This window comes from Sander lucioperca, chromosome 14 (assembly GCF_008315115.2).
Source record: "Sander lucioperca isolate FBNREF2018 chromosome 14, SLUC_FBN_1.2, whole genome shotgun sequence".
Taxonomy (NCBI): Eukaryota; Metazoa; Chordata; class Actinopteri; order Perciformes; family Percidae; genus Sander; species Sander lucioperca.
The window spans coordinates 6477876-6502744 of NC_050186.1; the positions used below are offsets into that span (position 1 = coordinate 6477876).

At 42.8% G+C, this 24869-nt stretch overlaps 1 protein-coding gene and 1 long non-coding RNA gene across 3 annotated transcripts in view; one reads left to right on the plus strand and one right to left on the minus strand.

Moving 5' to 3' along the window:
* LOC116039995 overlaps positions 1–11756 on the plus strand; it is an 18874-nt gene extending 7118 nt beyond the window's left edge. The window contains exon 3 of the long non-coding RNA XR_004102552.1: positions 11641–11756. This is a non-coding gene — a long non-coding RNA (uncharacterized LOC116039995). The remainder of the gene's footprint in view (positions 1–11640) is intronic.
* pld1b (phospholipase D1b) overlaps positions 1–24869 on the minus strand; it is a 67018-nt gene that overhangs the window by 5273 nt on the left and 36876 nt on the right. For both annotated transcript variants that reach the window (XM_031285183.2, XM_031285184.2), the window contains exons 11-23: positions 24092–24175; positions 23581–23662; positions 22430–22540; positions 22162–22344; positions 20914–21151; positions 15628–15756; positions 14721–14839; positions 13069–13182; positions 10341–10451; positions 8225–8313; positions 6821–6934; positions 6417–6466; positions 3362–3496 (exon numbers count right to left, since the gene is read on the minus strand). In XM_031285183.2, the coding sequence (XP_031141043.1) occupies positions 3362–3496; positions 6417–6466; positions 6821–6934; positions 8225–8313; positions 10341–10451; positions 13069–13182; positions 14721–14839; positions 15628–15756; positions 20914–21151; positions 22162–22344; positions 22430–22540; positions 23581–23662; positions 24092–24175 (1559 nt within the window). The remainder of the gene's footprint in view (positions 1–3361; positions 3497–6416; positions 6467–6820; positions 6935–8224; positions 8314–10340; positions 10452–13068; positions 13183–14720; positions 14840–15627; positions 15757–20913; positions 21152–22161; positions 22345–22429; positions 22541–23580; positions 23663–24091; positions 24176–24869) is intronic.

Genomic DNA, 24869 nt, shown 5'->3' on the forward strand with positions numbered 1-24869 from the left:
GACCACCGGAGGAAAATAGGAGAGGGTCATGTCTTTTTATTTTTTGCTGAGGGGAGGGTCATCCAACATTTTTTAGTCTGGGCAGGGGGGTCACCCAACTTTTTTATTCATGAAAAGAGCAAAATTTCAAAGTGGCTTGTTTGGTGCATATTTATCCATGTAGCTCTCAGTCTCGGCCCCCTAGCAGATGGTCTGACTGCATACTTGGAGTTTGCTGGGGGGGAGGAGGAGCACTGCCCCCCTGGTGGCTCAAACGGGTAATTGCATTGTTTAAAAAATGAGTGGAATAATTACATCTGGCATGGCCAGATATTAAATAAATAAATTAAGTAACACAAAACAACTAAATGGTGATAGGTAATACATCAGAGTTCAAAAAAATATTACCTGGCTGACGATGGGAGCAGCAGGACACAAAAAATGAAAGTTACTGTTGCACTAGTCTGGACATCTTGCCATGCCAACCTTGCAATAAAGGTTTCCTAAATGCCATCTATATACATGTGATGTCAGCGTACTAATTTATTGCGGGTTTTGTGTAGATTTGGACTTTTATACGTTTATTCCACTTTGTTTAAACGGTGAAGTGGAGAGGCCTCGCTCACCTGTTTGGAGCTGGCTGGTGAATGTGACGCTCGTATCGGCCTTGCTGGATACACCGTGTCATTTACCTTTTTGTGGATCTCCTGATCGCTGTGGATTACTTTTTTTTCGTGTCATTGGATTACGGCAAAATGCGGATCTTTTTTTCTCAACGTGTCTTAACGTTTTATGGTGTGACTGTGCTTGGTTTCTGCGTTTGGAGAGGCATCTCAACAGACTGGAGGTCCAACACTGATTGTTCACTGTTACATTTTAGTTGAATTTAAGCGTCTGTCTGTTGCGTTCCAAAACAGCCGTGCCGCGATTGGATTTCATAAGGGCGAATTGTTAAATACAATGTAACTTAAAATCTGCTTTAAAAATAAACATATATGTTTTGGAATATAATGTTCAGCTTCGGCAGCTTTACCTATGTGCTAAAATATACAATGATGATAGTGACAAGTCCATAGCAACCAGTGTTGAATTGGTTATATCCCAGCGTCCTTTGCTGAATGGTCTCAATGTTTTATTGTTTTATTTCACGTGAATACTAGTTTACTAGAGGAGTAACTTAGTATTTGAAGTAATACAGTAATGCAGGAAGTGTGCATTTAGTTTCCATGCTTATTGTGTTTCCACAACAATGTTAGTGAGTAAATCTACTGAAATGGCCCCCACACCATAACAGAGGAGTGGGATGTGTAAGATGAGAATGCAGAGGTTAACTCTTGTACATCATGGCTGTAAAAATCAAATGGTATCTGTACTTCTTTGCTAAGTGCAAACTTGCATGCGAGGAGAGGGTCATGCCTCTTTTTCAGATCGTTTTGGAGGGTCATAGGAAAATTATTACTGATGAGGGGAGGGTCACGTCTTTTTAGGTTAGAGACCACAAAACTCCTCCGGTGGCCCCTTAATTAAATAACGAGCAGTCCCTTAGTATTCTATGCATTAAAAAGGTATGTATAGTTATCACATTGTAAAGCTCTTTACTGTGCAATGCATTCCTACATTTGTGTTAATAGTATTGTGTAGTGACTGCTGGGGATGGGAATCTCTCTCTCTCTCTCTCTCTCTCTCTCTCTCTCTCTCCACGTAATTGTAGCCCCAGTTTAATATAAAACTTCATTTTATACAATATATGTAGTAGGGGGTCCCTGTTCCGTCCCTCTCTCAGTTAAGGGGTCCTTGGCTTAAACAACGTTGAAGAGCCCTGCTTTAGGGTATCTGGAGCGTAAATATTTTGAATAGCTCAAGTAGAAAAACACCACTATGATCAGATGAAATATACCATCTGAAAGCTGTGGCTGCTTTTATCTGCAGCTCTTCCCTCTGCTGGTAGAACTGACTGTTTATTTTTAGCCCGAGTGGCTGCAGAGGAAACTGAAACCTCCCCACAACCCACACGACACAACATTTTCAGGCTTTTAAAATGTTTCTTATCTTGTAGTTTTTCTTCTGCGCCTTCTTTAATATAAAAAAAAGGTTTTGTCACTGTCTCTCTCTGTCTCTGCAGCTCCTGTTTCCTACTCCTCTATTATACATGTTCAGTCAGTGTCAGCGGAATATTTCATTACATCTGTCATCTTTTAATCTTGTAATGGAGGAATTCAAGCAGCTATATGGACATCAGCTAAACGGTATGAGAAGCCGCCTAGGCCAAAATTGAATATTGCACTTGCACATACATATATACTGGTACTAACCACTTTCACATACATATACAGTATACTTCACTAACATATACATATATACTGATACTAAACACCTGCACATACATACAGTGGTGCTCATAAGTTTATGGTTGTATTTCAGTTAGCCTAATAGCTGGTTTGATTTGCATTGAGAGATGATTTTATGGAAAGTACCCCATGCCAATCTCTAGGTATGGTGAAGGGTATGTGATGATGTGGGGGTATGGTGAAGGGTATGTGATGATGTGGGGGTATGGTGAAGGGTATGTGATGATGTGGGGGTATGGTGAAGGGGATGTGATGATGTGGGGCTATTTTAATTCCAAAGGCCAAGGGAACTTTATCAGGATGCATAGTATCCTGGATCCATGAAATAACTGGCCTTTCAAAATAAAAATCTGCCTGCCTCTATGGGAATTTAACATAGGGGTGTACTGACTTATGCCCCCTGTATTTTAAGGAAGAATCTTTTTTTTTTTTTTATTTATTTATTTATGATACATTATTCATTCACAAAGAAAATTGGTGTCCTTAAAGGTTGGATTTTTCCAAATATTTTTATTCAAGGCATTAAGATCAATTTCCCAAATATGATTTTTTTATTCCTCTGTTTAGTCAACTTTAGCATGGGTTCATAAACTTATGAGCACCACTGTATATATTTCATTAGCACATACATATATAGTGGTACTAAACACTTGGACATACACCAGTAGTATATATGTACCGTATGTAGTTACTGCAAACATGTTTGAGGCATTAAATAAGTAAAAAGGCATGGGAGAAATTATCCTTTTCCTACAACAGAAGATGTTTTGCATTTTTACCAAAATCTACCCTTAAACTTTAAGAAACATTACCAACCTTCCCTTTGTTTTAGAGGACAGCTTATACAAAGCTCAACAGTTATTAGCTCTTTAAAAATGTCTCAATGTTTCATCAAAGGACTTAGGGTTACAGTATGTATGTGCAAGTGAAGTATTTCATTCTGGCCAGCAGCTTGTCATATAAACATCTGGTGTGATCGAGGTATCTAGCACGTTTGGAGTCAGCGAAGTGGCCACAGAAAATATGAAAAGTACCGATGATGACGGTGTTGTCGTCGGCGATGAGCATCTTGCTGTGGACGTAGATGAGCTCGGTGACCAGCTTCCCCTCCAGCTCGGCGTGAGTCCTCAGACCGGCGAAGGAGATGAAGTTGATCCACTGGTCGTCCACTGGAAACCACAAACAGACAGTCAGAGTCCCAACACGGGAGGAGATCGGTCGCAGCACAGATTTGAATTTAAGTTTTCAGTTCATGCAATCATCACGACGCAATGAACGACACTTAAAGCGCATTATTGTCTTTTCCTTCATTCATAAGAACAAATCTTGAGTCTCTGCACGTTCATATTCATTAAGTACTAAAATAAACCTGAAGTAAGAAGTTAAAACTAAGAAAAAAAAACTAAAATCATAAAGCCTCTGTATGTACAGCTGGAGGGCGTGTACAGTATGTCTAACCTACAATATAGGAATCATTTATGAAACCTTTGATTTTAGTCTGTCATTAAAGCTCAGCTGAATCCGACTAAAACCCAATTCTGACCCAAATGCACACACACAAAACCACATATATGACAGAAAACACATGCATGAGCCCAAAATAAAAGACATGCTCATCTGTATTCTGATATTATGTTTTTTTTTTAGATCAGTTGTGCCTTTAATCTCCCGGCTGGGACGATATGCTTTGGCCCCAATTTGATTCTTTCACGATGTGTGGGGGCCGATTGGATTTGTATAGCGGTTTTCATTCATTGCGATACACGTTTAGGGCGTGTCCGAATCCGCTTTTGCTAGTTTAACGGCGGAAAAAAGGGTCCGTGCGCTGGGCACATGGTTCATGTTAAAGGAACACGCCAACTTATTGGGAATTTAGCTTATTCACCGTAACCCCCAGAGTTAGATAAGTCCATACATACCCTTCTCATCTCCGTGCGTGTTGTAACGCTGTCTGACGGCTCCAGAGGCATCAGGCCAGCACATAACATGCAGGTAACTGGTTCCAGTAATCCTACTGCTCTGAATAAGTGACAAAATAACGGCAACATGTTCCTATTTACATGTTGTGATTTGTAGAGTCACAGCGTGTACAAATAACAACGTAACATGAGACACAGCCATCTTCTAACCGTATACAAACCGGGAACTATATTCTCAGGCGGAAGAATATAGTACTTGGGCGGAATGATTTGCTTTGCAGCAAGCCTGTCTGAATATAGTTCACGGTTTGTGTACAGTTAGAAGATGGCTGTGTCTCATGTTACGTTGTTATTTGTACACGCTGTGACTCTACAAATCACAACATGTAAATAGGAACATGTTGCCGTTATTTTGTCACTTTTGTCACAATTGGGAGCAGTAGGATTACTGGAACCATTCACCTGCAGGTTCTGTGCTAGGCTAAGCTACCGGTGGAGCCGTCAGACAACGTTACAGCACGCACGGAGATGAGAAGGGTATGTATGGACTTATCTAACTCTGGGGGTTACGGTGAATAAGCTAAAGTCCCAATAAGTCGGCGTGTTCCTTTAAAGAAGGAAAAGAAAATCTCAATACTCAATACTTGTAGAATCACAATGAATGAAAACCGCTATACAAATCCAATCGGCGCCCACGTATGGGCTTGACGGTTTGAAAGAATCAAAGTGGGGCCAAAGCATATCGTCCCAGCCGGGAGATTAAAGGCACAACTGATCTAAAAAAAAAGCTAAATTCCCAATAAGTTGGCGTGTTCCTTTAACATGAACCATGTGCCCGGCGCACGGACCCTTTTTTCCGCCGTTAAACTAGCAAAAGCAGATTCGGACACGCCCTAAACGTGTATCGCAATGAATGAAAACCGCTATACAAATCCAATCGGCCCCCACACATCGTGAAAGAATCAAATTGGGGCCAAAGCATATCGTCCCAGCCGGGAGATTAAAGGCACAACTGATCTAAAAAAAAAACATAATATCAGAATACAGATGAGCATGTCTTGGCTCATGCATGTGTTTTCTGTCATATATGTGGTTTTGTGTGTGTGCATTTGGGTCAGAATTGGGTTTTAGTCGGATTCAGCTGAGCTTTAATGACAGACTAAAATCAAAGGTTTCATAAATGATTCCTATATTGTAGGTTAGACATACTGTACACGCCCTCCAGCTGTACATACAGAGGCTTTATGATTTTAGTTTTTTTTTCCACCCCTGGTGTCGAGTATTTTTTGAAAGTTTTCTTAGTTTTAACTTCTTACTTCAGGTTTATTTTAGTACTTTATGAATATGAACGTGCAGAGACTCAAGATTTGTTCTTATGAATGAAGGAAAAGGCAATAATGCGCTTTAAGTGTCGTTCATTGCGTCGTGATGATTGCATGAACTGAAAACTTAAATTCAAATCTGTGAAAATGTGGCTGCATACAGCCAGTGCAACATCGGCCCACAAGCTCACAGTCCAACAGTGGAAACTGGGGATGCACCGAATCCAGATTTTTGGGGTTTGTCCGAATACTGAATCCACTGGTTAAGATTCTGCCAAATCCGAAATCGAATACCGAATCCTCGTCCCATCCTCAGTCCATGAACACAGTAAACACATTAATGAAGTAAACAGTGACTGTCCTTCCTTTGCCGTACCTGAAGTTGCTGCATTCTGGCTGCTGTCTGTAGATTCCTTCATGCACAACTCGTATTCTTTCGGATGTTTCATACCAGATGTTGTAACAGCGGTGATGTTGTGTATAGTTTAGGGTCCTCGCCACCACCAGACTAATCAGCATTGACGATTGAACATGTAGCTGGACTTGAATGGCCTTCTTTTGACTGAAAGTACTGCCAAACTACACTTTTTCTGCTCACGAGTTCCATTTTCACTTTCTCACAGCCTATTGCATTGAACGCTCCACCTACGTAAACACCTTCCCGTAATCAACGGCGCCGTCATTACATCGACCAGCGTAGCGAGCGTAGTGCGTAGGGTTCGGTGGTAAAAAATTCTAAGGTTCGGCAGAAACCCAACCCCGTCAATAAGCCCAATATTCAGCCGAATCCGAAGCCAAATCCTGGATTCGGTGCATCCCTAGTGGAAACACAAGGTTCTCTGACTTACTCTCTTTTTTGAGCTGGGAGATGATAGAGTGCTCTCCTCTGTTCATGGTCCTGCAGGGGACGGAGGGAGAGAGAGTTGAAAGAGCAGCACATCCACATTCCTCACAATACAAGCCTCTGTGTGTCGCTGTGTTTGACAGGGGAGGGCCAATCCAGTGTTTACTCAAGAATACAGGCAATGAATGTCAGCATCGAAAGGAATGGCACACACACACACACACACACGTATGTACAGGGTTTACAGCACTGTTGTTAAACAGTTAGGGTGTGGTTGTAATCTATCACTGGCTCCTTCCACTAACCCTCAACAAACAAACTCAAACAGCAGGTGGCTTCATGGCAGCTTTCTCGTAACAGGAATACACACACACACACACACACACACACACACACACACACACACACCTGTAGTTGAAGTGCATGATGGCCTGGAGGGCGCTGCCCCCTCCGGTGTTGATGTCTCCCTCGAAGCCCGGCAGCAGAGGCGTCACCACGTACACTCTGTACCTTTTACCCTCCCTAAAAACATTTTAAACCAGACAGAGACGACATTAGTATATATTTCTTTATTTGACAGCTAGTAGGAGTCAAAAACCAAAGGCACAGTGAGGACGGAGGAGCGAGAACAACTCCTCAGATGCTGACTCAGATTATCAGAACGAATAAGGAGCACCACACCACGTTCAGTGTTGTGGAGGCCGAGATCGGCTGACGCAGTGAATCAGTCTGGCTCTTATCTTTTGTTTGGGAAGTTTAGGAAGCGGACGCTTCAGTTCATCCGATCTGAGTATACAATCATAACGACCTTCTAAATAACCGCATAGTTTAACAGGCTTACAACACAATGGATTCATTCAGAGACGGAGAGAGCAGAGAAACTGGAGCGAAAGAAGACACAGCTTTATTTCAACACTCCCAACCAGCAATGTTTTCCTTAATATCAGCTTACAACAACACTAAGAGAAACAAGACAGACAAACATTTAGAAAAGCCACTCTGGATTGTTTATACTGAATAAGTGTGTGTGTGTGTGTGTGTGTGTGTGTGTGTGTGTGTGCTTGCTTTACTATATTCGTGGGGTCCAAAAACCGGGGAATACAGTATACTTGTGGGGTCTGCACAGCCCAAAATGCTGGACCCCACAAGTTTAAAGGTCTGTTTGAGGGTTAAGACTTGGTTTTAGGATTAGGGTTAGAATTAGGTTATGGTTAGGGTGAGGGTAAGGGTTAAGGTTAGGCATTTAGTTGAGATGGTTAAGGTTAGGGTAAGGGGCTAGGGAATGCATTATGTCAATGACGGGTCCCCATAAAGATAGTGAAACAACCGTGTGTGTGTGTGTGTGTGTGTGTGTGTGTGTGTGTGTGTGTGTGTGTGTGTGTGTGTGTGTGTGTGTGTGTGTGTGTGTGTGTGTGTGTAGTTTGTTTTCCTGCGTTTAGTGCAGGATGTATTACCTGGACAGCAAAACATTACAGAGAAATAGGGAAACACTTAAATTAATCTTCACAGAGGCACGATATATGATACAAAATCAGTCTATTAGGTCCATATACTGTGTGTGTGTGTGTGTGTGTGTGTGTGTGTGTGTGTGTGTGTGTGTGTGTGTGCGTGCACAGGTCCTGTGGTTCTGGTAAATCATTTTATGATAAGCCAGAGAGCACATACACAGAGACAACGTGTGACAATCATTTCAAGGTAAGGCTTAATATACACAGCAGCTATACAAAAGTTTACAAAGTGTGTGTTACTCTAATTAAATATTTGCGTGTGTGTGTGTGTGTGTGTGTGTGTGTGTGTGTGTGTGTGTGTTACCTATGTGCTCTGATGATGCGCTCTGCAATAGCATCTCCTATCTTGTTGAAAACGGTTTTGTTGTCTGCACAGCTGATGAAGAACTGATTCTGCAAGACAAACACACACACACACACACGCATACATAAATGAACAACAACGTTCATTTGTTGAAATGACTTGTCTTGAGTCACATTTCTACGCTGCAAAATGACAAAAACAAATGTCTTTTGCATGTCAGACTAAAATTCATTCTTCAATTGCTTTTCTAGAAACTAAGGAATAAGCAGTTTATACAAAGTGTTACCTGTTGAAAAGATCCCTGAAATAAGTAAAAGGCCAACAAAACCCAGGGACCATACATATGGCAGAGAAACTAGCTAGGAAGTCATGTTTCTCAAATTAAATCTCTTTTAAGAAATCAGATCACTGCAGAAAGCCAACGGTAAACCACATAGGTATGTGCTGATTAAAAGAATGAGGAAAAACATGACAATAAATTATACCTGCAAGGGTTGGCAAGTGTTTCTTTTGAAAGCCAGTCACAGAACTGAACCAGCTTTAAATATTTACAAGGAAACGGCACACCCCCATTCTTCATGAACTACCCACCAGTTGTGTGTATTAACTGGCTGCAAAAAGCTCCTTTCTGCCAAGCTTGAGGCAAAATTGTTGCAGCTTTGGTTACCTGAAGTTCAACAAAACCCTTGCACTGGTTTAGAACAGGAGCGTGCCTATGTTCCCACAGCCCTATGGTCCCACAGCCCTATGTTCCCACAGCCCTATGGTCCCACAGCCCTATGTTCCCACAGCCCTATGGTCCCACAGCCCTATGTTCCCACAGCCCTATGTTCCCACAGCCCTATGGTCCCACAGCCCTATGTTCATACATCCCTATGTTCCCACAGCCCTATGTTCCCACAGCCCTATGGTCCCACAGCCCTATGTTCATACAGCCCTATGTTCCCACAGCCCTATGGTCCCACAGCCCTATATTCATACAGCCCTATGTTCCCACAGCCCTATGGTCCCACAGCCCTATGTTCCCACAGCCCTATGTTCCCACAGCCCTATGGTCCCACAGCCCTATGTTCATACAGCCCTATGTTCCCACAGCCCTATGGTCCCACAGCCCTATGTTCCCACAGCCCTATGTTCCCACAGCCCTATGTTCCCACATTTCTAAGATAAAAAATTAGGCCCTATGTTCCCACAGTTCCCACATTTCTAAGATTTTTTTTCCAAAATTACGCCCCATGTTCCCACATTTCCTTTTTCATAAATTTGTATCAGATTTTATTCCCCTAACCCTAACCCTAAAAAATCTTTTAGGATAGGGCTTAAATTGAAGGGAACACAAGACCTAATTTTGAAAGTGTCCTAGAAATGTGGGAACATAGAGCTGTGGGACCATTAGGCTGTGGGAACATAGGGCTGTGGGACCATTAGGCTGTGGGAACATAGGGCTGTGGGAACATAGGGCTGTGGGACCATTAGGCTGTGGGAACATAGGGCTGTGGGACCATTGGGCTGTGGGAACATAGGGCTGTGGGACCATTGGGCTGTGGGAACATAGGGCTGTGGGACCATTAGGCTGTGGGAACATAGGGCTGTGGGACCATTGGGCTGTGGGAACATAGGGCTGTGGGACCATTGTGCTGTGGGAACATAGGGCTGTGGGACCATTAGGCTGTGGGAACATAGGGCTGTGGGACCATTAGGCTGTGGGAACATAGGGCTGTGGGACCATTAGGCTGTGGGAACATAGGGCTGTGGGACCATTGGGCTGTGGGAACATAGGGCTGTTGGACCATTAGGCTGTGGGAACATAGGGCTGTGGGAACATAGGGCTGTGGGACCATTGGGCTGTGGGAACATAGGGCTGTGGGAACATAGGGCTGTGGGAACATAGGGCTGTGGGACCATTGGGCTGTGGGAACATAGGGCTGTGGGACCATTAGGCTGTGGGAACATAGGGCTGTGGGACCATTGGGCTGTGGGAACATAGGGCTGTGGGACCATTGTGCTGTGGGAACATAGGGCTGACCCTGTTTAGAACTGTGGTTAAACTGTGGGACCGGCAATGCTGCTGTTAGATGGTGCTTTTGTTCCGGCTGTACAGGAGACGGTTAAGTACCTCTATGTAGATGAAGTGTTGGCTGTTCTGGATGGTGTGGACGTAGGCGTTGTGGATAGACTCCTCGTGGTATTTGATGCCAGCGGACCAGTCACAGGCCGAGCGAAGGATCTGAGGGAACGGAGACCAGTGAGTTTGGGAGGGACAACAGGAAACATTTGTGTAAATAAAAGCTTCAACTTGCACTTTGCAAACAGGAAAGTAAGTTTCATCTTCGACAAAATATTTGTGTTTGGCTCTTGAGACTCTGCAATGTGATAGTACTCCACTTATTTCTTCACCGGAGAGGAGCAACAAAACAAAATACTTTTCTGACACAATTCTATACAACATACTAAATGAGTAATGTAAAAGTAAAAGAAAAGCTAGACTTTTCTTGCGTTAGCATATAAAGAAATTAACATTACCTTTATGGTTTTGTCCCAAAAGGTAATGATACAAGACGTACACAAGCAGACAACCATTGGAAAAATATGGCGTTGTATGCTTGAAGTGTTTTACTAAAATATTCTGTACTTACATACTTTTTCTTTATTACTTTCAGTGCGTACCGCAGCTGCCCTAACAAAGTACGTCCTGTAATAATAATAATAAAAACTACTAAATAAAAGGCAACCACAGAAGTAAAACACTCAAATAGAGACTACATAGGATGCACAACACACATTACAGGACAAAGTGCTTTCAAATCAGGTGAGTTTTTAACAGCTTCTTATTAAAACCAGCGTACCATAGTATAATGGTAGTATGGGTATTGGAAGGCAGGGTACGTTTCCTTGGTGCATTGCATTTTGGGACACCAGCACACTCAGTCAAGCAGATTTAGTAGACCTAATTACAATGTTTGTTAAACTATAGCGGCGCTGAGCAAACGGGGACAATGAACAGCTGGATATACTCTCGTCATTCTTTTTTTTAAATTATTATTTATTTATTTTTGGGGCTTTTATTAGATATAAGAGACGGATAGGAAAGGGAGGAGAGAGAGAGGATGACGCAGCAAAGGGACACAGGTTGGATTCTAACCAGGGTCACTGCCATTTAAAATGCCTGCCAGAGTTGGTTAATAAAAAGACGCTAGCAAAGATAAATAGCAGATAGAAAAAAAGCACAGCAGAGACGACAGATGATAATGAACATGACAACAGAAATAAACAAGTTTGGCGATTTCACAGACAGTATCTCCGCAATATAAATCAACGGCCATTTATCTATGTCAAAGTGATTTTTGTGTTAGCGCTACGTCACAGTGATTTGCTCTATACTGACATCTTTGAGTATACTTAGGCTGCTTCCCAAGTCTCTTATTTGATATCTCCTCGCTTGAACCGGAAGTCGCTCTGGCCCTCCTTCGTGAAGGCCGTCTCAAAACTCTTATTCCTGCCCCGATGAGGGAAGGTCGAGGAGGGATCTCTGAGGAGCTATGAGCACGATGGAGGAGGGATCTCTGAGGAGCTATGAGCACGATGGAGGAGGGATCTCTGAGGAGCTATGAGCGAGGATAGAGGAGGGATCTTTGAGGAGCTATGAGCGAGGATGGATCTCTGAGGAGCTATGAGCGAGGATGGAGGAGGGATCTCTGATGAGCTATGAGCGAGGATGGAGGAGGGATCTCTGAGGAGCTATGAGCGAGGATGGAGGAGGGATCTCTGAGGATATGAGCGAGGATAGAGGAGGCATCTTTGAGGAGCTATGAGCGAGGACGGAGGAGGGATCTCTGAGGAGCTATGAGCGAGGATGGAGGAGGGATCTCTGAGGAGCTATGAGCGAGGATGGAGGAGGGATCTCTTAGGAGCTATGAGCGAGGATACAGAGTGCAGCCTTCCTGGAAGCCATGTAGCTAAATCCGCCCATACTGCTGACAAATTCACGTGACGCTTCAGAGGAAAAGACGTCTCTCCCATGGTTCCTCCGTGGGACATACACCTCAAGACCTTAACTCTTGTGTTGTCTTCCCATCAACCATGGTCAAAATTGACCCGTTCTGTTTTGCCTGTTTTATAAAGCATAAAGCAGAAATTATCACCCAATCCTGTGTTACATCTTCTTAGCCAACTTCATTCCAACTTATTACCACTAGTTTTACACTTATTTTTGGAAGTCATGGTCAATAAACCTAATTCATATTAAATAATGCCGACATTTTTAGTTAAAAAAAACCAGAAATTATGAATTATTTTAGTTTTTTTTAGTTAATAGTTAAGATCAGAGGAACGTATGTTGATGCATAATTACAGCCTGTTTCGTGTATGGAACTATCCATGTTATTTTTGGGCAATTTGGTTGAAACTTTGAGAAGGGGTCAAATTTGAGCTGAGGACAACACAAGGGTTAAATTGCATGCACGTTTCCACGACGTGAGGTACCAGTGTGAACATATTGCACACTTAAACCGACTTACAATGTAGTCCAGAACTGAAAACCAATCACAATGAAGTGCATGACTGTGTAGGGTTAAGTAAGAAAAAAAGAAGTAAAGAGGCAGATGGATGCAGGGTGAACTGAACACAGTACCAACCTACTGGGGCGGCCTCTAGCTCACCCAGTAAGAGCGTTCGCCCCATGTTGGCTGAGTCCTGCAGCGGCGCGAGTTCGAATCTGACCTGCTGCCCTTTGCTGCGTGTCATCCCCCATCTCTCGCCCCCTTTCATGTCTATCCACTGTCACTACTTAATAAAGGGAAAAGTCCCCAAAAAAATATCTTTAAAAAAGCAAAAACAGTACCAACCTGCACTTTGGTGGGGATGCAGTTGGGGACTAGGTATCGCTGCTCTCCAGCCGTGGTGTGAGACTTGGGCAGCAGATACGGGTACGACAAAGAACTGTACTTCGCCTTCACGAGCTGGGAGAGAAACAGAGGAAAGAGGGAAACACAGGTCACACAGAGCAGCACTGCACACGACTGCAGAGTTCTCCTCCAGCGACGTGGATGTAGGGTTGAGTATCGTTTGGATTTTTACGATTCCAAACCGGTACTTTTAAAACGATTACGATTCCTAAACCGATTCTTGAAAAAACTGAAAAATGACATAAAATAAAGGCTCTTTTATAGAGTTTTTTTTTTTTTCATTGAAAATTATTTAAATTTAACAATATGTTAACGTTTTAAAGTACTTAAATATACTGTATAATAAGTAAACCTAAGTCACCTAGTGATCACGTGCAGTGAATGGTTAATATGCTTTTACGTCCGTTTTGGTGAGCCCAGAGGGAAAATATGGCATTTTAAAAGTAGCCTACATTAACGGTAGCTAGCTAACGGTAGACTACAGAGAAAGTGTGATATTTTTACATCTGTTTCGGAGCGACAGAGGGAAAACATTTCAGTCGACACATGAACCGAAATGAGGAACCGAAATTTGTGTTCTAATCCGGTCCGATTCCTACAAGTTGCACAGAAAGTGGTTCCAACCCTACATGGACGGCTGCAGAGTCAGATCAGAGCAAGCAGACCAAATAGTTTAACTGGTCTGCTTATCTTATAAAGTGACGTACAGCAAGACTGCTGTTTTTCTAGCGTGTATGTGCACCTTTAATCATGAGGTTAAGTTTCCGTGCAGCACGCTGTGAAAATAAAGACGCAGACACTCTTCATATATACAGATTTTGTATTATCTCTCTATACACAGACACTGCAAAGATGAATCAATTCGTTGTCAACTATTAAATTAATCGCCAACTATTTTGATAATAGATTAATCGGTTTGAGTCATTTTGTATTTTTTTTTAAAAGTAAGAATTCTCTGATTCCAGCTTGTTAAATGTGAATATCTTCTAGTTTCTTCTCTCCTCTGTGACAGTAAACTGAATATCTTTGAGTTGTGGACAAAACAAGATATTTGAGGATGTCATCTCAGGCTTTTGGGAAACACTGATCCACATTTTTCACCATTTTCTGACATTTTAGAGACCAAACAATGAATTGATTAATCCAGAAAATAATCAACAGATTAATCGACAGTTAACTAAAAGTTAGATGCAGCCCTAATTTATCTGTTGTTTCTTCCATGAATCTAATTTCATCACCTAATATTTGTACGCATTTTCTCTGGAGATGCAGGATCAGCTTTAGCATCTTGCTCAATGACTCTGTAACAGAAAACACAACATTTTGCAGGAGTCTTGTCACTATGTTAATCCCTTATTCAGTACGCTATAGAGCTGTCCTCGATTAAATATATTCTACTCTGACTACCGCTCATAAGATTTCGTCTTGTGTTTACCAGAGATGTGCTCATACGTTTCTTGGAAAATAATTCATTCAGCATGGAAAAGCATAAAAAATGACTAATCAACTAAAGAAATCTTAGTCAACTGAGAACAAAAAGACAGATTAGTCGACTAATTGTCCAAGAAAGGGCAGCCAGCATGACCTCTGACCTTAGTGAAGTTCCAGCGCTGGATGAAGTGTCTGGCCACATCTCGAGCTGCTTTCCCATGAACCACCGAGGCGATGTCGTGCCAAGGCATTCTGGGAGTTGTGTGTCTGTCTATGAAGTCTAAAAACAGCAGAAACAGGAATGTGAGTAGGACAGGAGGGGAAATAAATCGTCTCTGCTCTTCTGTAGATTCCCCGGTTAAACTGTGAGCTTAATAGTCTATAGCGACGACGTTTGGTGGTGATGGCGCAGAGGATGTGACCCATGCCTTTAGTGTGGGAGATCAGGGTTCGATTCCCACTGCGATACATCAACCAATGTGTCCCTGAGCAAGACACTTAACTCCTAGTTGCTCCAGAGGTGTGCGACCTTTGATATATAGCAATTGTAAGTCGCTTTGGATAAAAGCGTGAGCTAAATGACATGTAATGTAATGTTTCAATTCTGGGATTCTTCCGTTGTCGGCGGAAATTCTGCAGGATGTTTTGCAGGATGCAGGACATTTTGGCCGGATGTCCGTCACCTTCCTCTTCCTTTGTGTTGGCGTTCTAACCTCTGGTGGATTTGTGAGGACTATGGTTAACTGCTCCTCAGATCTCTGCAGGGTAAATCCAGACAGCTAGCTAGACTATCTGTCCAATCGGAGTTTTCTGTTGCACGACTAAAACAACTTTTGAACGTTCCACCAAAACAAGTTCCTCCCCGAGGCTATTTTGCAGCGGCATCATACATGTGTCAGGTGCTTAGCGCCGCCCATGACAATTGTGATTGGTTTAAAGAAATGCCAATAAACCAGAGCACGTTTTTCACCCATCCCATAATGCTGTGTGGACTAGCTAGACCCTCCTCTGCAGCGCTGTGCAGGAAGGTCTGGCAATGCGAGACTATGAGCTTAGTAATGTGCCTACCATCGAACGGTTTGTCCAGCTGAATCCAATCCTTGAACACAAAGTTGCAGTAGTCTTTTCCGTGCCAGAACCGCGTGTTTCCAAACAACTCCCCGACCCCCGTCTGTAGACTGCGCACCGAGCCGCTTCCTAAAACACACACACACACACACACACACACACACACAGGAAGAGGCAGTTATTTATCAGCAGTAGAATACAATGAAAACTACAATCACTACAAACCTTCCAAAGACTAGTTGTCACTGCAGGAACATTTCCAGGAACCTTTAAACAACTTAGCCTAGTCCAGGTTTTAGTTCCTGGGCCTCGAAAAAGTTCCTGCTGCAGAGCTGGGACTTTCTGATGGAGCGATCAGAGTTGAGATCTTAAAGGTGCTCTAAGCGATGTTGGGTGAAGGCACTTCTTGTTGACGTTCGAAGTATTTTCAAACAAAACGAGGCTAGCTCGCCCCTCCCTCCTCGTCATCCCGTCCCCTCAGCCTCCCTTCCGTGCTTCCGCGCACTAACCCCCCAACCCCCAAATCCTTCTTGTTGGTTATTGGCTGGAACGCTGGAACGCTGTTTGTTATGTTTGGTGGTGCAGGTTGGCGCAGTTTGTTGTTGTTGGCGTTTGTGGAGCCTGGGCTGTCTACAGAGACCGCGTTTTTTTACAGTGTGTTCAGGGGACAGGCAGCTAGCAGATAGTGAGGAGAGGTTTGCTGTATGTGACAAAAAATGTTGTAGCCTAAAAAACGCATGACATCGCTTAGAACACCTTTAAGATCTGACGGATTAAACACACGTTTTGAGACTTGCTCACCGTCTCCAGGTTAAGAATCAAACATGCAGAAGCAACTTTCAGTTTCTATGCACCACACATCTGGAATAAACTTCCAGCAACCGGCACTGCGTCCGGAGGTTTGTGCCGCCCAAGACGATTGTGATTGGTTTAAAGAAATGCAACCCAGAGCGTTTTTTTTTCTCCTATCCTATCTCCTATTCTCCTCTCCCAGAATGCATCTGTGGTGTAGCCAGACAGGTCTGGCAATGCAAGACGAATGCTTATGTAAAGCACTTTGAATTGCCTTTGTGTCTGAATTGTGCTATATAAATAAATTGCCTCGCCTTGCCTTGATAGCTCTTCTTCCTCTTTGCCATAAAAACGCATCAATGAGCCACACTGTTGCACTGGGTCACATGTTCCCTCATCACCCTGATCACACATACTGTAGGTTATTCTGACTCAATCCCACATACTGTCCTGCTGCTACAAATACTCACTGGAGCATGAAATGTGGATTCATCCGCCGCTGACAATAGTCCCCAACAAAATACACGATTTCCTCCTTTAAAATGGAGGCTGTGAAGCAACTCTGCCAGGGTGTAATCTGTTTACAGCACGCCGTCTGTACCACGATGACTTTTACAGTTATATACCGGTGTTTGGAAAACGCTTTGACAGCACTTTAACAGAAATAAACAGCAGCTGGAGGGAAGACAGAACCACAGGAGACATTTATAAAAGCTCAGAGAGCAGTACAGAGACATGCAAATTGAAATCACATTGTTTCAATCATTTTACTTACCTGAAATACATTCAAATAAATGATGGGAGTAACTGGAGAGTAATCAAAGAAAACAACAAAAAGAAGGGTTTTTTTGTTTTCCGTGAAATTCATCTGACTTCATTTGTTTATAGTAGCGGCTGTTTGCCTCACGTTCATGTCTGACACTTTCCATCTATCACACATCAGGACAAACAGAGATGACCCTGGCAAACAAACAGCAGCTCATAAAAACCTGCGGCGTCGGTTTTACTGCAGCAGTGACACGTGCCATGTGGCAGCACAGAGACAAAGAGACTACAGGCTGCAGCTCTGCTTAATGTCTTTCTCAGGCTACATCAACACTAGGGCTGGGCAAAATTTCAATATTATATCGAGATCTTGATATGAGACTAGATATCGTCTTAGATTTTGAAGAATTTTAATATCGTTACATGGTAAGTTTAGTCTTTTCCTGGTTTTAAAGGCTGCATTACAGTAAAGTGATGTCATTTTCTGAACTTACCAGACTGTTCTAGCTGTTCTATTATTTGCCTTTAACCACATTATGATGGTTATTTATCTAAAATCTAAATGTGGAAGATATTTTGTGAAAGCACCAACTGTCAACCTTACAAGGTTAAGGTCAAGGTAATTTTATTTCATACCCGCAGGTAAAATTGTTTTGCAGATAAAAAGAATAATTCGGTCATCCACATAAAAGACATAAAAACATACAACTAATCACGTACAAATTTACAAGTAAACAAATAGACATCATGACAGACTGCGCCATAACACAGACATATCCTCTATCCATATTAACTGTCAAGTACTAAAACTTCTCTCTTATTATTTAGGAATTCAATTGCAGCTGGAACAAAAGTATTCTTATAGCGTCTTGTTTTCCGTCTCAAAGCCGCATACCGGCGACCAGACGGAAGTAACTTAAAATCATTCCTTAAGGGATGCGACCGATCACTCAAGACAGCACTTGCTTTCCGGTACAGCTGATTTGTGTAAATATTTCCTAAGTTCCTTTGATTTAATCCTATTATCTTACTTGCCCATCTTACAATTTGGTTTAAGGAGTTTCTGTTCTTCACTGACAGGTTTCCATACCACACCACTATGGAAAATGACATAAAAGATTCAATAAAAGCGAGATAAAACAAAGTCAACATACGTCTGTCAATGTGAAATTTGGCAAGTTTCCTAAGGCAACTCAAACGTCGATGACCCTTTTTACAGACCATATCACAATTCAACTCAAATGACAGTTTTGAATCTATCACTGTACCAAGATATTTATAACTCTCCACCTGATCCACGGGCCTGTCCTTTAATAATCGTGGTGACGTGATCAACAGCGCGTGTTCTAAAATCAATTATCATATCTTTCGTTTTGGTAGTGTTTAACTTTAGATAGGAATCATCGCACCAGGTCACAAAGTCCTCCACAATATCGTTGCAATATCGACATCGAGGTGTTTGGTCAAAAATATCATGATATTTGATTTTCTCCATATCGCCCAGCCCTAATCAACACTGCTACGGTTTTCGTTGTGAAGAAAACCAGCAGATATTTCACATTTGTGCTTGACTGAAAGGCCTAAAACATTTAATAGATTATTAAAATTGTCATTTTCTGCTTCAGCTTATAGATTTATCAACCAAATCTTTTGGAGCCGCTGTGCACAAATCTAAAGCCTTTTCAGTGCTTCAATACTGAATAATTATGTGAAAACGAAATGGTAGTTGAGTCTGATTTACTACAAAATTGTTGCTCACGTCCATAAAAAGATAGATATCAAAGATATTAGAAGAAAAGAAGACACATTTTCTGAATCGACCTTTGACACATCGGAGGGAAAAAAAAACTTCAAGCTCGCACGCAGACAACCAAAGGCCGTTCAATGCAGTTTGAAACCACAGCAAAGCACACTGGGAGGCGAGCAACACTACCACCGCTGCCGACTCACCAGCCTGACACTGGCCAATAGGAGCGGCCGTCCTCAGCTCCGCCAGCCTGCTGGGGATCAGGTTGTGTTGGCTGCTGACGCTGTTGGCCCAACCTGAACAGAGTGGCCACAAACACTGAGACAGCAGCACACATGGAGGCTATCGCTGCTACATGACTAGTTTTACACTAAAACTAGCCGGCAGTGTTGTAGTTAAATTAAATGAAGAAAAAACTGAGGTGATTATTTTTGGAGACAAAGAGGAACGATTAAAAGCCAGCGCTCAACTTCGAACGATAATGTTAAAAACAACAGACAAAGCCAGAAATCTTGGTGTAACTATGGACTCTGACCTGAATTTTAACAGCCACGTTAAGACAATAACAAAGTCAGCCTATTACCACCTTAAAAATATATCAAGGGTTAAAGGACTTATGTCTCAGCAGGATTTGGAAAAACTTGTCCATGCTTTTATCTTCAGTAGACTTGACTACTGTAACGGAGTCTTTACAGGTCTCCCTAAAAAATCAATCAGACAGCTGCAGCTGATTCAGAACGCTGCTGCTCGAGTCCTCACTAAGACCAAGAGGGTGAATCACATCACTCCAGTTCTCAAAGAATAGATTTCAAAATACTTCTGCTGGTTTATAAATCACTAAACGGTTTAGGGTTAAAATACATTTTGGATCTGCTTGTGAACTATGACCCACCCAGACCTCTCAGATCATCTGGGACAGGTCTGCTTGCCGTCCCCAGAATCAGAACCAAAAAGGGGGAAGCAGCGTTCAGTTTCTATGCTCCACATATCTGGAACAAACTTCCAGTAAATTGTAGGTCGGCACCAACTCTCAGCTCTTTTAAATCAAGGCTGAAGACCTTTCTTTTTGATGTTGCCTTTTTTTAATTCATTGTACTGCACTGTGAATTGTATTACTGTGTTCTATTTGTTTTTAATTTTGTATTAATATTAATCAATATTGTGTTTTAATGTTTTATGTAAAGCACTTTGAATTGCACTGTTGCTGAAATTTGCTATATAAATAAAATTGCCTTGTCTTGCCTAGTCGAAGCCACCTAAACCGAGACCAAGTCATCGCCAAGACCAGAGTGTATCGAGACCGAGACAAGACCGAGACTTTGAGGGTCTGAGACTAAGTCAAGATCAAGACCAAGTAAAAAATTTCAAATTAGACATAAGTTAAATTATAGGCCTATGTCACGCAACAACTGAAGACCGGAAGAACGTCTCTGACTGGGGATATGTCTCTTCTGGTTAGCTTTTTACAATGGTGGAGCCCAATAGATACCGCTGGACCAAGTCTCTCCGCTACCTGCCTGACGTCACCTACGACGATGTGGTTCGGATTGTAAATGAACACTCTCAAAGTAAAAAACATTTTGAAAAAGGCAAAAAAAGGCAAAAGGTACAAGACCGTGTACAGAAACTATCGTAGACTTCAATGGTAGAAGCTTGCTCTAGCCGTTCGCGTTTCTATGAAATGGCAATAAACCAGAGTATGTTTTTCTCCCATCCCAGAATGCTATGTGGACTAGCCAGACCCTCCTGTGCAGCGCTGTGGAGGAAGGTCTGGCAATGCGAGACAACAGAAGCTCCAACATGGCTGCCAACCTAACTCCAACATGGCTGCCAACCTCACCACTGAGCCACATGCTGCAAATTATTACCTGGGAAGCACTGTACCTAAAGTAATAATGACAGGAAAACATTTCTGCTCCAATACTCCATCAACACAAATAAATAACTATTATCTAAACATATTAAATTAATCTAAGACTCACTCTGTTCGCTCTCCAGGTCGCTGTCGCTGTCAGCGTGGGCAAGCCCGTGTTTCTGCAGGTGTCTCCTGATGCTGAACCTGCTCTTCCTCGTCCTCCCCACACCTTTTAGCCTGGGCTGGTCCACCGAGTCCATCACGGTGAAAATGCCGTTCCCGTTTCTTGAGGAAACGCCACCGCTGCCGTTGGCGGGGGCAGCCACGTTGGCAGGGGCAGCCATGTTGGAAGAGGTCGCTTCAGCCTGAGAATCATTTAAACAAGGTCAGCGTTAATCTGGGTTGAGTCAAAATAAAAGCTAATTTCATTAATAGATGGAAATTGAGACTTTTCCATGCAAAATATACTTAAATATAAATCCGAGGAAGAACCCTTGACATTTTGGAGCAGATCAGAATCACAGAGCGGATACAAAAATTATTTTTCACTTTCGTTAACATTGCAACACAGGGTGTTTGGCCTCGGCGGAGGTCTTTGCGTGCCACGTGCCATTCTAGTTTTATTCTATTCTATTTTTTCTACATGATAGTTGCTTGTGGAGCTAGGCATAATAGAATTTCACTACACTACAGACCTCCGCCAAGGCATGTCCTATGGCACAATTTTAATCCAGTGTGAATTTTCCCAGTCGGGTACTTATTTTACAGACTATTCAGACACCACTTGAATGCATCACAAACACCCATCTCGCATTCAGATACGCTCAAAAACGGAACTGGTTCTTTCGTGGCCCATGCTACACCCTTCCACCATATTTCATGAAAATCGGGCCTGTCGTTTTTCCGTAATTCTGCTGACAGACAGACAAACAAATAAAGAAATCAAGCCGAAAACATGACCTCCTTTGCAGAGATAATAATCATAAATCTCCCAAATGTCAAGCTGTCATGAAAAGCTTTGTGACGATACATTTGAATATATAATTCCATAACATGTCTACTTTCAGAATAATAGAAAGAAAACATTTATTTTACCACGCTTTGTGTCTTAATGTCAGTAATCAACTGGGGAAGTTTCATGCTGATATTGGTTGGTTAGTTAAAATATTTCCCCTATTTACCTAAAGTGTCTCCTGTTGTAAATGTAGAAGTGTGTGTGTGTGTGTGTGTGTGTGCACGAGAGAGAGATAAAGAAGCAGAGGGCAGGTGTCCTGTCCTCACTACATGCTGGACAATGATCAAGTGACACTAACAACGTCAGTATGTGTGTGTGTGTGTGTGTGTGTGTGTGTGTGTGTGTGTGAGAGAGAGAGACCTGTTCCAACAGTGAGCGTGTAACACTCCCAATGTCCGTCAGCCGGTGTTCCCTGTCGTCCCAGCGACCGTACGCCAGGTCAATCCCTCCAACGAAGGCCACCGATTGGTCGATGATGATGATCTTCTCGTGATGCGCCCACAGGTAGACGGCGGAGGAGACGTGGTTTGGGTGACGCATCACCTTTTGGAGAAGAAACTCAGATTGAGACGGGGAACATGCACGTATGATGAACGTGTGGAAACACGGCTGAAATGAAGACGCTCACCTTGATGTTGGGGTGAAGCTTCAGCAGCGTCCTCTTGCTGTATCCCGAGTTGATGCCCAGCGCTAACTCCACCTCCTTGTACAGCATCACAAAAATCCGCACTCCTTGTTGCTGTGGAAACGCAAACACGATACTATAGAGCTCAACTTTATTTAAAGGTTATTTTTTTGGGGCATTTATTTGAGAGGAAAGTTGAAGACATGAAAGGGGAGAGAGAGAGAGAGAGAGAAAAGCAGCAAAGGGCCACACGTCGGAATCGAACATTGGGCCACTGCTGTAAGGACTGAGCCTTAGTACATGGGGCGCACGCTCAACCAGGTGAGCTACCCAGGAGCCCCTGTTCAGTATCCCCATTGTTGAGTTTTAAGTCTGGGGCCAAGCCAACCAGCTCCGAGATGAATCGTGACCCTAAAACATTTCATTCGTCGCAAAAAAACATTTTAAAACGGCCAAAAAAGGCAAAAGTACAAGACTGTGTACAGAAACGATCATAGACTTCAGTAGTATGAGCTAGCTCTAGCCATTCGCGAGTGTGGTAAACATTTCCATGGTAACAGCTACGGCTGTGTATTGGCAAGAATCTGGCGATACGAATCACGATACATGGGTCACGATTCAATATATTGCAATATATTTCGATACTGTGCGTAAGGCGATATATTGAGATTTTTGAAAATCAATATAGTATTGCTAAATAAAATATCGCGATACTCAAGTGTATCGATTTTTTCTTACACCCCTAGTAACAGCAAGGTCCACCAGTCAGAGACGTCGCTGTTACGCTTAGGATTGTGGGTAGTGTAGTATTTCTCCACAAGATTGCGACTAAAACATGTTTTTCTTAAATCAAGGTTGATTTCATACGGACTTCTAGCTTCTACAGGAGCAGAAACTTTCGTTTCACAACCACGTAGCTCGTGTTCAGCCTGCCTCGGAGGGTTTAGACATCATGGCTGATAATTAAAATCCTTATGGAGAAAATGAACAGAATTTTTTTGGGGGACTTTGGGGGATTTTAAAAGAGGGCAGATCTTTCTTTTTCTTGTGCTAAGCTCTCTTCACAACACTGTCTCCCTCTGTCTCTGTGATTAGGCTCGTGATTTTAACCTAGAAAATCACACAGAGGAAGAAGCAGTTTCGTGCTCACTCACCGCTTTGCGTTTCAGTATGCAGTCCAGACGCCAGCGGTTGCCTTCAACAACCGGCCTCTTCAGGAAGATCTCTGGACTCAGCCTGTGGAGCAACACACACCGTAAGACATCACAAATAGATGTATTTTCTCCTCTCGGTTTTCCTCAATACTTGTTCACTTTCAGTACAAATTGGACTGCAGGACTTTTAACTGTAATGGAGTGTTTATATTATTTAACATTACTACCCTTTTAGTCAAGTGTTCTTCTCCTAATACACACACACTTAGCATGTGGTATTGAAATGTGTGTGTGTGTGTGTGTGTGTGTGTGTGTGTGTGTGTGTGTGTGTGTGTGTGTGTGTGTGTGTGTGTGTGTGTGTGTACTAGTATAACAGAAGTCGGAGCCTCAGACTGTAACTGATCTGTTTGACCAGAAAACCTCCACAAGGGGTGACCGCCAACTGCACTCACTGCACTTTGAGACAAACAAACACACACACACACACACACACACACACACACACACATACCACCAATCTGTGATGAATATTTCCTCTTTGGCTTCTTCAAGAGCATCGGCTACGTCCTCCATGTAGGATTTCCCATTCACATACCTGCAGAAGACACACACACAAAAATGTGCGCGCGCGCGCACACACACACACACACACACACACACACACACACACACACACACACACACACACACACACACACACACACATTTAGACAGCAAGAACAACTCAAACAAACTCTTCCCCCTCTCATTTTTCAATCCATCTTTTGTTTTTTCATTATGCTTTTTATGGTGAACACACACACACACACACACACACACACACACACACACACACACACACACACACACACACACTGCAAACACACAACAGGGAACACCGGCTGACGGACTTTTAGAGTGTTATGCGCTCAGTTGGAACAGGTCTCACACACACACACAAACACACACACACACACACACACACACACACACACACACACACAGTATAGTGTTGCCCAGCAGGGAGACAGGTGATGAGCAGGTGAGGCTCACTTTCCCTTTCGTTGTGTCATGTTACTCCAGCGAGACAGACAGACAGACACACACACACACACACACACACACACACACACACACACCTGCAAACACACTCTCTGCTAACACACTCTCTGCCAACTGGTCCGGGCCTCGTCTAGAATCCTTTACCAACATCTGGCCCCGGTGCCTGGCACTAATTTACACCAGGTTACTGCCGAGGCCCAAAAGGTTCAAAAGGTAACACACATTATCAAAGGGTCACAAAAATCAGG